The sequence below is a fragment of the Bos javanicus genome, chromosome 28 (assembly GCF_032452875.1).
Source record: "Bos javanicus breed banteng chromosome 28, ARS-OSU_banteng_1.0, whole genome shotgun sequence".
In the NCBI taxonomy this organism is placed as follows: Eukaryota; Metazoa; Chordata; class Mammalia; order Artiodactyla; family Bovidae; genus Bos; species Bos javanicus.
Genome location: NC_083895.1, coordinates 11715378 through 11731705, shown reverse-complemented (window position 1 = coordinate 11731705; position 16328 = coordinate 11715378). Strand labels below are relative to the sequence as shown.

Here is a 16328-nt window from a genome sequence, read left to right as displayed (position 1 = left end):
TATCTTGTTTCATAATCGTTTTGAGTTTTATCCCTATTGAGTGATGTATATGTTAATAGTACCTCTTACTGTTACATGGTCATTTAGGAAGAAAGTGCTCTCCATTTCCTGGAAGGCTTCCTTTCTCATTTAATTAAGAAGACTTCTCACCAGACAGCTCCCTCAGGTTAGATTTAAGCACTAATATTCCCAAAAAAGGCTCATGCACAGACAGTCATAAATAAAGAACATAAAATTAGCTTATGTTGTTTCAGTCTGTTTTCCTTCTTTGTCCCAAAAGTACACTGATTTTCAGCATGCAATCATTATAAGGATTTCTGATATATAACCTCTCCAGTTTATGATTTCAAATATTTAATAGTCCCAGAGGAAATATAAGGTTCTGAATTTTAAATGTACATAAATATCACATAATTTGTGTCTTTCCATACTTTGTTTTTTTCCTCCCCCCTCAGAATAAACTTTTTAGCCAGAGAAAACATCGGTTATTCTGTTTCCTTAGTTGTTTTTCAAGAGCCAACTCCAAGGTTTTTTAACCCTATTTATTGATTACTTGTAGATGGTAAAGAGTCTGCTTCAATGCAGGAGATTCCTGGAGAAGGGAATGCCTATCCACTCCAGTATCCTTACCTGGGGCATTCTATGGACAGAGGAGCTTGGCAGGCTACAGCCCACAGTGTCACACAACACGACTGAGTGACTAACACACACACACACATTGTTAGTGTTTTATTTTACCTATGTCACTGGATATCATTATCTCTTTGATCTGTTATTCATAGAACCAAATTAGCTTTTTTGGTAGTGAGGGGCCTAAGTATTTGTCTTTTGCATCACTTTTCAGCATTCTACATTCCAGATTTTTACATCTTTACATTTAGGTATTTCTTTCTTATGAATATCATACAGCTTAATTTAAGCTTTTGTTTTTCTCTGGTTATTTTAATTCTCTTATATTTTCTTTTTTAAAGATTTTTTTGATGTGGACCATCTTTAAGTCTTTATTGAATTTATTACAATATTGCTTCTGTTTTATGTTTTAGATTTTGGCCATGAGGCATGTGGGATCAGCTCCCCAACCAGGGCTTGAATCCACAGTCTCCGCACTAGAAGGTGAAGTCTCGATCACTGGATCACAGAGAAGTGCCTCTCTCGTATTTTCTGATTCCCAAACCATGAATGCTTACATATATGCATATATGTGCCAGTAACATACTCACTGAAACAAATTACCTCCCACTCTTCTGAATTCCATTTTCTTTTTCATTATATACTTACAGCCTTTAGAAGGCCTTTCAATGAGGGACTATAAGTAAACATTCAGAAATTTCTTTGTTTTGCCCTTACTCTTGAATATGGAATATAAACTCCAGTATTCAAATCCACATGAAGCACAAGCTTATGATGATAAAATGTTAGTTGAGTAACACATTCTAAATAAAGGGTTATTATTTTGTGGTCTGTTAGAACTTTGTGACCTTTTGTTGAATTATGATCACTGGTTTTGCAGTTGAGAATGCTAAACATTGTTTCAAGTGTCTGGGCTTTTCTACTTGCTTTCAAAATATTCTGTTTGTCACTGGCTTTATGGAGTTTCACTACAATCTACCCAGCTGTGGGTGTGGAAGTATGTGTACTCTAGGGATAGCTAAGTTCAGGTTTGTCTTCAGTTCTGAAAACCTCTAGCCAATAGCTCTTCCAAGTTCTCCTGCTATAGTTCATCTATTCTGTCTTTTCCACAAACCCTACTTGGCATATGAAGGATCTTCTTATACTATTCCCCAGGTTTCTTAACTTCTCCATCCGTGCTGCATTACTAATCTCCTCAGACCTATGATTCTATTTATTAATTCTCTTCTGTTTTATTTATCTACTTATCTATTTATCTACTTATCTACTTATTTTGATACTTTTATTAATCACTGCTCTTAATGCCAATTATTATATTTTTCACTTCTAGAACTTCTCTGTGGATATTTTTCAATTTTTCATGGACTTTTTGTGTGTCTCATTTTGAGGATTTCATTTGCTTCTTAGCATTTTTAAACATTTTAGATATAGTAACTTTGTGTTATCTTTCTGGCTTTCACGATTTGTAGTTCTTGGGGGAGGTGTTCTAACTCCACTCTTCATTGTATCTGCAGACCTGCCGACAGTGGACTGTTTTCTTAGGTGCTCTGCACTTTCCGACTAGGGGCTAATCTTTGGTAGCATGGAGGCTTTTCCTGTTCACAGTGAACTGAGTTGAGAAAGCATAGCTTCAGGCCAAATTTTATGTTTTGTATTTTCTCAGCTAGTGGATCCTTAGACTATGCATGAGGCATAAATGTTAACCCTGTCTAAGGTAGCAGATGTCAATTGTTACATATAGGATGGATAAATAAAAAGGTTGTACAGCACAGGGATCTATATTCTAATATCTTGTGATAAACCATAAAGGAAGAGAACATGAAAAAGATAACAAAAACATATCTATATATATAGAAGATATATAGATATATCTGAGTGTGTATATATATATACGTGTGTATATATATATATCTCTGAATCACTTTGTTATATACCAGAAACTGAGACAACTTTGTAAACCAACTATAATTCAATAAAGAAAATGTTAACCCTGAAATTTACATAAAGTACAACCTATGATGTTGAATTTTCTGAATAGCTGTTTCATCCCCCGTTATTTTCTCAGGAGACATGGAGAAACTTCTTTATTATCTCCTGCCGGTAATATTTGTACCCCTATGGATTTTAATATGTTTTCATTAATCTGTATTTTTATATGTGATTTGATATCACTGAGAAACTAATAAAAAAACAAGATATTTGTTATGTACCACAGTCACCTTGGCATCTAGTCGTAAAATTAGTCATGCATTATTATTGGGCAATTTTCCTATTTAGCTTTGAAACATAATCTCTAGAAAACTGACAATCTCATGATCATAAACTCTAAATGGTGTATTTATGCTAAAGTGCCCACTGTATTATTACTGGGATAAACAATTAGAAAGAAGACATTTATAAGTCAAAGGTTATAATATCAATAGTTAAATAACTTACCCTAATCCACGAATCATAAGTTTCTCTTCCTCTTTGCCCATTCTCACACTTAGCAGAGAACGAATCTGACCAAGAGATGCCAGCAGATTGATGGTATCCTCCACAGAAACACCATTTATAGTGTAGGTCTTTGGCAGAGCCCGTACCAGACCCCCAATGCCATCATACTGTCGATGGAGCAATACAAACATGGCCCTCACCAATTCAGGGTCTTCAATAACAGACTCTTGAGCCCATCGGACCATGGTCTCAGAAATCAACTGCTGAAGAGTGGCTGCAAAGTAATCATGGATAATTCTTAAGAAAGGAAAATAATAAGGCAGATGAGATGGGCATTTCAAATGCATATTTCAGATAACCCAAAAGTGAAAGTGAAGTCACTCAGTTGTGTCTGACTCTTTGCAACCCCATGAACTGTAGCCTACCACGCTCCTCAGTCCATGGGATTTTCCAGGCAAGAGTACTGGAGTGGGTTGCCATTTCCTTCTCCAAGGGATCTTCCCCACCCAGGGATCGAACCCAGGTCTCCCACGTTGTAGGCAGACACTTTACCATCTGAGCCACCAGGATATAACCCAAACTGCCATCTATATTTGTACAAGAATTGAAAAGGAATAATTTTTTGAAAAAATATATTCTTTAAACAATTATCAGTGACAGTATGTCAATAAAGATGAGTTAACAGGTAATCAAGGATAAAAATACACAAACTTTCTTTAAAAATTATTCTTATAACTAAGGCATTTAAGCTATTTCAAAATTATAGCAGCTTTTCTAGAACTACTATTGGCAATCCCTAGGGCAATCAATGGGTTGTCTTATTACTTTTATTTTCTTTGTTTCATTCATTTCCTCCAAAAAGATTTGACATCATATATCCTTATAAAGGTCAGTCATGGTCATTCAAGGAGCTTCTTTTTTAATCCAACTGTATCCTCATTTAAGTACTTAGTAGTAACGACCTCATGAAATTACATTTCTATTTCAATTTGTATCCCTAATTGTCACTTAAAATGTCTTCAAAGGATTTGACTGTAAAGCTGTATTAAGTTGAAAAGTTATCCCACACATAGATGATTACTTGCAGTGTGATCAGCAATAACACATTTAAAAGCAACAGAACTTTCAAACCTCTTAAAATATATAGTAAAATTATCAAAGCTAAGTAGGGTTGATGTGACTGACTTATGTTGTTGCTGTTGTTCAGTCACCAAGACGTGTCTGACTCTTCGTAACCTCACAGGCTGCAGCATTCCAGGCTTCTCTGTCCCTCACCATCCCCAGAGTTTGCCCAAGATCATGTCCAGTGAATTGGTGATACCATCCAGCCATCTCATCCTCTGTCGCCCTTTTCTCTTTCTGCCTTTAATCTTTAATCTTTAATCTGCCTTTAACCTTTAATCTGCCTTTAATCTGCCTTTAATCTCAGGGTCTTTTCCAATGAGTCATCTGTTCATATCAGGTGGCCAGAGTATTGAAGCTTCAGATTCAGCATCAAACCTTCCAATGAATATTCAGGGTTGATTTCCTTCAAGATTGACTGGTTTGATCTTCTTACTGTTCAAGGGACTCTCTAGAGTCTTAATTCATACAGAGGTACTAAATTCCTATCATCAATACACTGGCTGATTTCCAAAAGAAACTGCTAATCTGTTTTAATCTATGCCTTATTAAAGAAAAACACACACACATAAAGCTCAGATTACCATCTGAGAACCTGCCCATAATGCAGGAGACCCGGGTTTGATCCCTGGGTTGGGAAGATCCTCTGGAGAAGGAAATGGCTACCCATTCTAGCATTCTTGCCTGGAGAACTTCATGAACAGATAAGCCTGGCAGGCTACAGTCCAATCAGGGTTGCAAAGAGTCAGACACACTTTACTTTTCACCAATTTTAACCAAATATAAAATTTAGATAAAACGCCAATATACTTCTACATATCTCAAAACCATGTAGTCATTGTTAATAGATCAAAATCATGAACCTGATAATAACAAAAAATGCTTCATAAGAAACTCTGAACTCTGATTTGGAAGACCTGACTCAAATGTGGTTGTGATACTGAAAAATAAATTTAGAGGTAATTATATGGATAAAAGGTTTGCATTGTAAGTTAGTGGGACAAAAGACAAATTTGCATGAGTTTGTTTTTTTCTTTCCATAAAAGCTGTTAATAAACTGACACTGCCTCTTAAATGAATGGAGTCTCAGAAGTGAGACAGTAAATCAGCTGACCTCACAGACCTACTTCATGAACCCTTTCTGAATGAGTATGCAGGTCTGAGAGACCCGTTGCCTCAGTGTGTTTTCTTTGGTTTCACAGAGTATCAGCTATGATATCAGCTATGACTTTTCAGTTAAATAGGATGTGGATGAATCAGAAATGCATAAGGCTCTAGAAAATATTTCCAAACCAAAATATAGTTACAGACAATATCTATTTAAACTTTAAGAAAAGGCTTATTTAACTTGATGCAAGAATATTTGAAGGTCAACAGCAAATATTTAAATATGAAGGCTAAATTACTCATTTTATACTTTCTCTTGATAGACTCTGATCCAATTCCTTTTTTAATTTATTTGTCTTAATTGGAGGCTAATTACTTTATAATATTGTAGTGGTTTTTGCCATACATTGACATGAATCAGCCATGCGTGTATATCTGTTCCCCTAAATCTTTACTTCTCTAGGGATAGCCCATCCACCCTTAGAAAACTGCCATCTCTCAATCTGTTCCTGCAAATACAGTCTGATGCTGCTATCTACCTCTGGTGGCTATGGGGATCTACTTAATGTGATTCTTGCAAGTTGCAAATTCAATTTTCTTACTGGTTCATCTAGTATGATATTTGTTCAAACAATGAATAAATGCCGTGGTGGAGTCATTCTGGCAGTGCCCTTTTATAGCTTACATGACTTCTTGGAGTCACTCTCAACTGGCTTTTCCGCTTGCTTCTTCTTCAGGTATGTCACCTTTTCTACCAAGGACAGCAGGCGTCCTCTAATAGTTAAATCATTGTTTCCATCCAGAGACCTATCTTCATCCAGCTCAATTCCTAGTAGGAAGAAGACAAAGAGAAATAAGAAAAGAACAAATAATGTTTAAAAAAAACATTGAGGGGAAACAATTCTCAGGTTTTGCAATTTTTTCCACTCATAGCTTAAAGCAATGCTACCATGCCTAAAACATCTGAGGAAACCAAGTTAAGTGATCTTTTCCACTAGCATTCACAGGTAAGATTCATTCATTGCTCTCTTTTTCTGCTTTCTCTTTTCCCCCTGTTTTTGTGAGACTGGAACTATCAGCAGCTAGCACAAAATATAAAGCCAAGCAGAGAGCAAAAAGACTCTTCTAGGAGTTAAAATCCATTCTACTACTTAAGCTAACCTTAGGCATCTCTTGACCATGGGCACTGTCTAGACCTATGGTTCTGCCCTCCCTAAACACCCTGCTGGCTTTTTATCCTCCTTACTTGCCTCCAAAAATATCAACGATATTTTAATAATTTGAGAGACAGAGAGTACATATATAGTTAGATATCTAAAACTAAGGAATATTTTATGTCTGAAGCAATAATTCTACCATATTAGAGTATCCCTTTATTTATAGCATATGTATATGTATTTATTTATAGTATAACCTTCTGGCAGTCATTTAGTGGTTCCTCATTCATAAGCTGAATTAATATACTTTTACTGTCTTCATTAAAATAAAATACCACTTAAGATATGGCTAATTTGTTTTCCTTCATTGAGACACAGACTTATTCACATCACCCCATAAAGAGAGGAAAAAACCAACTGACTGGATTCAGAACATCCAATCAATTCCATTTTTAAAGTTCTTAGAATCAAAAGAGGGGCATGTGTGCTCAGTCGGGTCCAACTCTTTGCAACCCCATGGACTGTATAGCCCGCCAGGCTCCTCTGTCCATGAGATTATCCTGGCAAGAATACTGGAGAGGGTTGCCATTTCCTCCTCTAGGGGATCTTCCTGGTCCAGGGACTGAATCTGTGTCTCTCGCATTGCAGGCAGATTCTTTACCACTGAGTCATCTGAGAAGCCCCCAAAAGAGGGAATAATTGCCTTAATAGATTTGGGCTACTGACCTACAACTTATTAAAGGAATTCTTTAGACATTAATTCCAAACATGCCAAATTTCCCAGGTCAACCCTTAAAAGGGGCCCCTCAACCAGTTGAAATATAACAGTCTATGAACAAACTTCTTTAGACTAAATCAACTTAAAACTTTCCTCTTTGACAAAAATACCTGGCTACATGTCCCCATTCCCTGGGCCACTGAAGAAGAAGAGGGAAAAAGAAAAGAATGTTGGTCATGTTCCGCTTGGTCTTAATGCCTTTCTGATCTCTATATCCCTCAAGACTTCCCACATCAGAACTTTTGTACCAATATATGTGTACTAAAATATATACTCAGTAAGAGTTATAGGTCAAGAAGACCCTACCACAATGTGTCATCAAATCTTCGTGAAAATCCAAGAGTTGGTCTCGGATTTCTTCAGGACATGGACATTCACTTTTGTCATCCTTAAAATTGAGAAGCATATTGATCTGAAAGTTTAGAAAAAACAAGAGGAAGAACTAGAGTAAAAGAAAAGTGAATCTAGGAACAGCATAATAAAGAAAATTATAAAAATCAAAAATGTTCAAACTCTGCTTTTGAGTATTCATGGACTCGTACCCAACAGATGAAAAATCATTATCTATTGCTCAATCCAACAAATAACACAATCAAATAATTCAAAGCTTAACATGCTAAAATAGTCATATTATTTGAGTCTTTCTCAATTTCACAAAATGTTAGACATGTGTATACTTAGTGTTCTTAAACCGATTAAGATCTAAATTTACTTTTAAAATTTTTATTATCCTTCTAGATTTTTCTAGTTAATTTCCATGCATTATGGACTATTTTAAAGAACTATTTATTAGAAGGATACAGAAAAGAAGGAAAACCAAACATAATTGAAGAGCTATATAATAGATCAGTATGCCTTTTCTAATATTAATGGTTCAATTGAACAAACTAAGAAATTTTCTTCCATTTGTTTTTATTTTTAGATACAATAGTATTAAATTCATGAAGGAAGAAAAGTCTGTTCCATAATTTTCCTTTATGAAACAACTGTAAGTTTTCCTTTTAGAGTTTTATGTATGTAAATTTTTGTTACACTATTATTTTGAGAAAATTATAGATTCATATGCTATTACAAGAAATAACACAAAGAGATCCTTGTGCCCTTTACTCTGTTACCCCACTATAGTGACATCTTGCAAAACAGTAGTACAGAATCACAACCAGGATACTGGCTCTGTTACAGTCAAAAGAGAGACCAAGTTCATCACTTCAGGATCCCTCCTGTTAACCCTTTTATAACCACACCCTCTTCACTCTTGCTTGTTCTTCATCCCTAATTCCTATCAACCACTAATCTGTTCTCCATTTCTATATTATTGGCATTTCAAGAACATTATACAAACAGAATCATACAGTATGTATACATACATATACATACATAATACATACATGTATTCCCATATAATCTTTTCACCATCTGTAGTCTGTAGAGATATCACATTTCATTTCTGATTTGGTAATTTGTGTCTTCTTTTTTACTTTGCTAATTCCTTTAGAATTTTATTGGTTTCACTAATTTTTAAACATAACTAGCTTTTGGACTCATTGATTTTTTAATTGTCCTCTTTGCAGTTTCATTCATTTCTCCTCCGTTCTATATTACTGCCTTCTTTTCGCTTCTTTTAGGCTTATGTTGTTCTTTTGCTAAACTCTTGTGATGGCAGTTTAGATTATTACTTTGAGTCTTTTGCTCTTTTATATATAAGTATTTAACGCAATAAATTTCCCTCTCACACAGTTTCGGCTGTTTCCACAAAGTCTGGTATGTCATATTTTCACTTTCTTTCAGTTCAATGTATTTTTTATTTTTTTCTTGAGACTTGTTCCTTGAACTAAGTGTGTTGTTTAGTTTCCAAGTGTTCAGAGATTTGCCTGTTATGTTTCTGTTACTAATTTCTAATTTGATTCATGGTCAAAAACCATTCTGTATGAAAAAAAATCAATTCTACATTTGTTGAGGTTGTTTCATGGCTCAGGCTATAATCTATCTTTGCAAATGTGTCAGACACTTGAAAATAAAACTGTATTCTATTATTGGGTGGAGTGCCCCATAAATATACAAAGATCCTGCTAGGGATAACACTGGCAGGATCTCTTCCATTCTTCTCTTCCATCCTTGCTGATTTTCTGTCTATCTTGTCCTTCAAATATTTAGAGAGGGGTGTTAAACTCTCCAACTACAACCCTGTATTTGTCTATTTCTCCTTTCAATTCTATGTTGACTTCACATATTTTGCAGCTCTGTTGTCTAACGCATGCACGTTTGTCTTCTTGGTGACTGATCTCTTATTCTTATATAATGTTTCTATCTATGACAAATTTCTTTGCTCTGATACAGTCATCTTACTTTCTTTTAATTAATTTTTCATAACATATCTTTTTTCATCCTTTTTACTTTCAACATATCATTACATTTTAAGTGAATTTCTCAAAGACAGCATATAGTTAAGCCAATCTGTTAAAATTCACTGTCAATCTCTCTTACTTGCTGTATTTAAATTATTTATACTCATGAATTTATTGGTATGTCTGTCATTTTACTTGTTTTCTGTTTCTTTTCTCTCATTTATTTTTCCAAAGTGCTGTGGGTTCCCTGAACTATTTTTAGGATCCTATTTTGAACTATCCATGGTATTTTTTAGTGTATCTCTTTGCATAGCTATTTTAGTGATTACACAGGATATTATATTAATATATACATAATTTATCTCAGTCTACTGGTATTAACACTCTATCAGTTTAAATGAAATACAGAAACTTTATCTTCCTTTATGTCCCTTATTCACCAGCACTGAAAATACAATTGCCTTAAATATTTAGTAAGCATACATTTAGAACATATCAGAGTTACCATTTTTGCTTTGCCCATCAAACATAATTTAGAAGGCTCAAGAGAAGAAAAAAATTGTATTTACCCTTATTTTAACACTTTCTGTAGGGTAAGGGAGTTAGAGAAGGCAAGGTTCAGAAAAAGAACAAGACCAGCACTTTACAGGAACAGATCACCTTTAATGAGGCAAGAAGGGGCAGCAGTCAGATTGGTGAGCTGCTGCACTAACCCAAGAAAAGGGTAAGTATATGTAGGCATATATGTGGAAATCCACTCTCTTAAGGGGGCCCATTCTTCTCCAAGGTTGTTCAGAGTAGTTATCTCTTTAACGGCTGGGGCAAGGAATTCTGGAGATCAGCCAGAAGCCGGGACCAGCTGGGAGCTAGGCTTAATCAACCCTAATGTCCATTTTTTCCTTCAGGTGAGAGAGTTCTTTGTTTTGCATAGCGTGGTAGAGAGGGCCCAGAGGGGAATTTTAACCTCAGGCTATTTTGAGCCTTGTAACTTTCCTTCACTGTATGTTATTTATTTCTTCTTTCCAGATTTTTCAAATTTTCTTCTTTTATCATTTCCTTTCTGTTTACAGAACTTCCTTTAGGCATTCTTTCAGGATAATCCAATTCTGGTAGTTTTCCTTCATTTGAGAAAATCTTGATTTCCCCTCAATGCTGAAGGATATTTTCATTGCATATCGAATTACGGTTGACAGGTCTTTTCTTTCAGCATATGAAACATGCTGTGCCACTTCCTTCTGTCCTCTGTATTTTCTGATGAGAAATTCGTTGTCACTTGACTTGTTTTTCCCTTTCAAATGTCATTTGTTTCTCGGTGCTATCGAGATTTTTCTCTTTCATGTTCAGAAGTCTCACTACAATATGCTTTGACTTACACTTGGGGTGTATCCCATTTGGAATTTACTCAGTTTCTTTGGAATCTCTATACCTTTTGCCAAATTTGAAATCTTTTCAACCGTTATTTTTTCAAGAATGTTTTCGTTTCACTTGCTCCTATCCCTCTGGAGATCTAATGCCATAAATGTTAGACCTTTTGCTATATTTGCACTGGTGCCCCAGGCTCTATTTTTTCACTTTTATTTTCTATGTTGGGGGCTAAATAACGTCTATTCTCTCTCAGTTCAAAATTTTTTCTTTTCTTTTTCCCCTCCACTGTGCCGTTAAATCCATCTGTTGATGATTTTTAATTCGGACATTGTATTTTTCAGTTGTAGAATTTCCATTTGGTTCTTCTTTGTAGCTTCTATTATTTTTTTGCTGAGACTTTTTTATTTTTGTCATCATAGAGTTGGTATCTGTTGACTGCCACTTTTCATTCAAGTGTTTGCTGGATCTTGATGTGATGAGTGGTTTTTAATTGAAATCTGAACATTCTTGGTAGTACACTATGAGACTCTGGAGAGGGAAATGGCAACCCACTCCAGTATTCTTGTCTGGAGAATCCCATGGACAGAGGAGCCTAGCGGGCTACAGTCCATGGGATCACAAGAGTTGGACACGACTTAGCAACTAAACCAGAAGACTTTGTTTCTTCTTTAAACTTCTGACTTCTTCTGATACCATTACTGCTAGGTGGCATACAAGTCCATTTCTCCACCTCCCTGAAGGAGACAGGAGACCTCATTTCTGCTGGGTGAGGCTGGGAACAGCGGACCTGAATTCACACAACCCTGGCTGGAAAGGGTAACAGCGCCTTGATACGCCTCCCTCTGTGGCCTTATGGACCCTTTGGAAGGGATATGCCTCATTACCACTCAACCAGGATAAAGTCTCAGCTGCTCAGGGCCCCAGCCGGAGCACCTGTGTACAACCTGGTGAGAGCAGAAGTCTAAGCTGTCCACTCAGTGTCTGCTGCTTTGGGTCGGGGGTGTGGCACAAGATTACTGTGGTGGTCGGCTGGGTAGCATGGTCATTACCTACAAGTTTTCTCTCTTGCCAGAAAAACAGTTTTTCTGCTTCTTTGGCTAGACAGAGAAGGTACTTGTTGAGGCTTTTCTTGGTGTTTCTGAGTTGTTGGCTTCTTTAGCTCCAAGTTTGTGATAGATGAGGCAAATAAAATAATAATAATTGCCCAGGGCACTCACCACCATGTCATTCCTCAGCTCCCAAGTTCCATAGCCAGTCTTTCTTCTGTCTTTCATAGTCTTCTTATGTTTTCTTTTGTGTAATGTCCAGGGTTATAGTTGTACTTAGAAGGAAGAATAGGCAGAGGTATTCCATCTTTTCAGAAGCAGAAGTTTCCCAATAGTATTTTAACAAATGGAGTTACTCTGGGAGAAGCTGGATTTGTTCTCTGCTCAATAAATGTTATTTACAGCAATAAACAAAATTCCATGTCCCTTCCCTCAAAGATTTTACATTCTGGTGAGAAAAAGATAAATTCTACAATTACTCCCTAAGTACCTCCATTCAGAGCTATCTTGGATACAGAGGGAAAGAGCAAGGTAAGATATTGAAGATGAGATCTGGATAAGCTATACCTTTTGACCATCATAGCCACTGGCTGAGCCATAAAGTTCATTTGGGTTTTTCTGTATCACCCTATGGAAAAACCCAAATAAACATTTTGACCAACTCAATACATTTTGGTAATTTGTCACAGTCAGAGACCCATCCTGAGGCAGATGCCAGAAAGCTCACAGCCCTAGAATAGCTCATTCTTGGATTTAGGCATAGGCTTCTGACTTGGCTGCACCCTAGGGAGACCTGGGTTTGGAGGTGAGCAACCAGAGGAAGACCCACAAAGAGGTGATCAAGATTCCTGCAAGACTGGTGGCAGTGACATGGAGTTCTTTTAGGAGACAGAAAATGAAGAGTATTAAGTGTTAGAACCTGTCAAGGGTTCCTATTAGCTGGCATGGTGCTGTGCCAGCCAATGAAGGTCCCCCCTTCCCCCTTTGCTTGGATACTTTTCCTACTTGAAGAACTTCAGAATCTGGCACACTGGCTTCCTCCAAGGGTCCATAATATGCTTAATACCTTTTAATAAGTCTCTCATTTGTTTAAACTAACCAAGTGGATACTATTGGTGAGACCTATGAATACTGACACAATGAACCTAGCCAGTGTAAAGAAAAACAGGAAAAAAAAAAATACACTTGCAACTTCTGGTAAAATTCTGCAACATGTCAAATATGAGTGAACTAAAACCCAAAGGAAGGAAGGAAGACTTTTCTGTTCTTTCTTATACCTGTTCTTGAGGCGGGGATCTGAATTCCTTTGTTTTCCTGGCTGTGAGTGCAGCCGACATGTTTAAGGCTTGCATAACTTCATTATATCGGAATCGTTGATTGTCTTGGAGCTTGGCTACAAAGTCATCTGAAAAGGCCACAATGGCTTCTATCCGGTGCCGGACCTGGCAGTCACAGAGGTATTGAAGTAGCAGGCACATCTAAAGAGATGATTTAAAAGACACCAAGTTTAATTTCTGAATTTTTCAATAGTTAATATGTATCAAATCAAAATTTGTGACAGACACACTTAGTTGTCAACTCGTCTCCTTTATTAACAGAAGCCTGATTTTATGTAGACAGCAGTGTGCTCAGTCCAGGGGATGAAATACAATTTGTCTAAACTCAAATGGCAAATACCCTTTGATGTCCCTTTGATGAATACTCACTGGCCATCCTCCTCTGCAGCTAGAGGGGCTATAGCAAATGAAGTAGATAAGGAAAAGTTTGCAAGGGGTCTTCTGGGAAAGCGTTTTCACCATTAACAAAAGACTAGAATATCCTATTTTCAAAAACTGGCTAATGGCAGGATCACTGATGGAAGAAGGAGGTAACACACTTTAGGATAAAAACCATAAACTGCAGATCACAGAAAGATATTACAGTCTGGGTTCCTGATGACACCATTAAACTACTACATTCATTCTAGAACCGTCTACCTCCAGACTCTGCATGTACGTTAACTAAGTGGTTCATCGCTTATTCATTAAATAGTCAGTTGGGTATTTTCTTACCAGAAGCCAAGAGGATTTTTAACTGATACAGTGCATCATAGAAACATGCCTTCCAGAGAATGTTGGGCCCAAGTTTTGGGAAATATTTAAATACACTTTATACCGACTGTGATATAAATGCAAAGTAGTGTTAGAGGACTTTAAATCCTCATATTCCACCATCCTAAATATAGCCATTTCTGTCAATGGTACCTGTAAGCTAGCCCTAGGGTCTAAGCCCCTCTCTCCATCTGCTTTGTCCCACTCCAGTGGAAACACTGTCTTCTCAGCCTTGACCCTGCATGTCAGCCTCCCGACTAGGTGGGCTCTGGACCACCCTCCCTTACTCCCCTTATCTATCTTCCTCACAGTAGCTATGTTGAGATTTTTTAGAATAGACTCATCCTGCTAAAATTCTTCAATGGTTTTAATTGAACTTAGAATAAAATTCAAAATTTACCATATGGCTGGCTTTAGCAAAGAGCTAGACTCTCTATCAACTGCCTTGCGCCCATCTCACCCTCCCTCCTCAGCTCATCAAGCTGCAGCCACGCTGGTCTCTTCTCACCTCAGAGCCTGTATGACAAGCACTCTTCCCCTCCTTCTTCACAAGTGTTAAACTTCTGCTCATCAACCTGACCTCAGCTTAAAAGGCCTCAGAAAGGGCTCCTCTCACCTTTCTCACAGTATTCGAGTTGAAATTTTCATCCTTCTAGAAATCCAATCATTTCCTTCCAAGCATAGGGATGGTATGGGGAGGGAGGAGGGAGGAGGGTTCAGGATGGGGAACACATGTATACCTGTGGCGGATTCATTTTGATATTTGGCAAAACTAATATAATTATGTAAAGTTTAAAAATAAAATTAAAAAAAAAAGATATTCTAACAGAAATACATAAATATGTATTTCCCCCAGGGACAGTAATCTTCCTTGAGCCAGCACCCAGTGCCTGGATCAGAGGAAGATGTCAATCAACGCTGACTGAAGAAGAAAGAGCAGAAAAGGGAGTCAAGGATGTAAGCATCAAACTGATATTAATGGAAGCATCTGAACTGAACCAAAGAAGCATTAGGAACAAGTCTCTCGGACACCTGGATGAGCACAAAGGCAGGTACGGTCTTTGTTTCCTTAGAAACATCGATAGGAAGTAAAATCTTGCCATTTGAGAATAGACACACCTACTGGTGAACAAGTATCCTAAGGTTGGAAGGGTGGAGGTTGGGTAGAAAGGGGTACGAGAGCCTTGCGTTTCAGGCATTCCAACAGAATGTCAGTGAACCTACAGAAACAAGGAGAAACACAAGGAAATTGCTAATGAACAAGGAGGAGAAGTGTAATAGGGAAAAACAAATCTGACTCCATATTGGATCCATTTCTTTAACCTTTACACTCTATTGTTTTCGCCAAAAGTTAATTGTAAAAGGTGCCAACCATTTTGACACCAGGGACCAGTTTTGTGGAAGACAATTTTTCCATGGATAGGGGTAGGGGTGGTGATTCGGGGATGATTCAAGCGCTCATATGAGAATTTAATGTCACCACTGATCCGGCAAGTAATGCAAGTGAGTGATTCAGAGCAGCTGTAAATACAGATGAAGCTATGCTTGCTTGCTGGCCTCTCACCTCCAGCTGTGTGACCCAGTTTCTCACAGGGGGTTAGGGATACCAGGCTTACAGTGTACATTATAGCCCATCTCCAGGGTCCTTGCCTCCCATGCCTGAACATTAAGCTAAACTATCTTTGTTTATGCTCACAGGAAACATCCCGACCAGGCCCATCTGTGAATGGCTGCAGGAAAGAAGAAATTGACATATCCCAGGCTTCCCTGGTGGCTCAGAAAGGACAGAATCTGTCTGCAATGCAGGAGATGCAGGTTCTATCCCTGGGTCAGGAAGATCCCCTGGAGAAGGGAAAGGCAACCCACTCCAGTTTTCTTGTCTGGAAAATCCCAAGGACCGAGGAGCTTGTCGGGCTACAGTCCATGGGGTCGCAAAGAGTTGGACATCACTGAGCGACCAACACATCCACATGTCTCCCAAATGTGGCCAGAAACAGGAAATACTGCTATAACTTAACATCTTTTTTTACTTAACCTCCACATCTCTCCCTATTTGTTCTAAAAAAGAAACTAGCATCCCAACCTGGGCAAGATGGTTCTTTGGGAAACAAGTGCACCATCTTCTCAGCCTGCAAACTTTCTGAACACAGTCACTAGTCCTCATTCCAACACCTCAACTCCCAATTTACTGGAATGTCATATAGGAAGAAGATGAGCTGGGGCTGTGTAACACTGGCAGGACAAAAACCCAT

General features: G+C 37.6%; 1 protein-coding gene across 7 annotated transcripts in view; it reads right to left on the bottom strand.

Moving 5' to 3' along the window:
* RYR2 (ryanodine receptor 2) overlaps positions 1 to 16328 on the bottom strand; it is an 830734-nt gene that overhangs the window by 246140 nt on the left and 568266 nt on the right. For all 7 annotated transcript variants that reach the window (XM_061404941.1, XM_061404935.1, XM_061404936.1 and 4 more), the window contains 4 exons: positions 13264 to 13464; positions 7537 to 7642; positions 5981 to 6124; positions 3067 to 3340 (listed from right to left, as the gene is read on the bottom strand). In XM_061404941.1, the coding sequence (XP_061260925.1) occupies positions 3067 to 3340; positions 5981 to 6124; positions 7537 to 7642; positions 13264 to 13464 (725 nt within the window). The remainder of the gene's footprint in view (positions 1 to 3066; positions 3341 to 5980; positions 6125 to 7536; positions 7643 to 13263; positions 13465 to 16328) is intronic.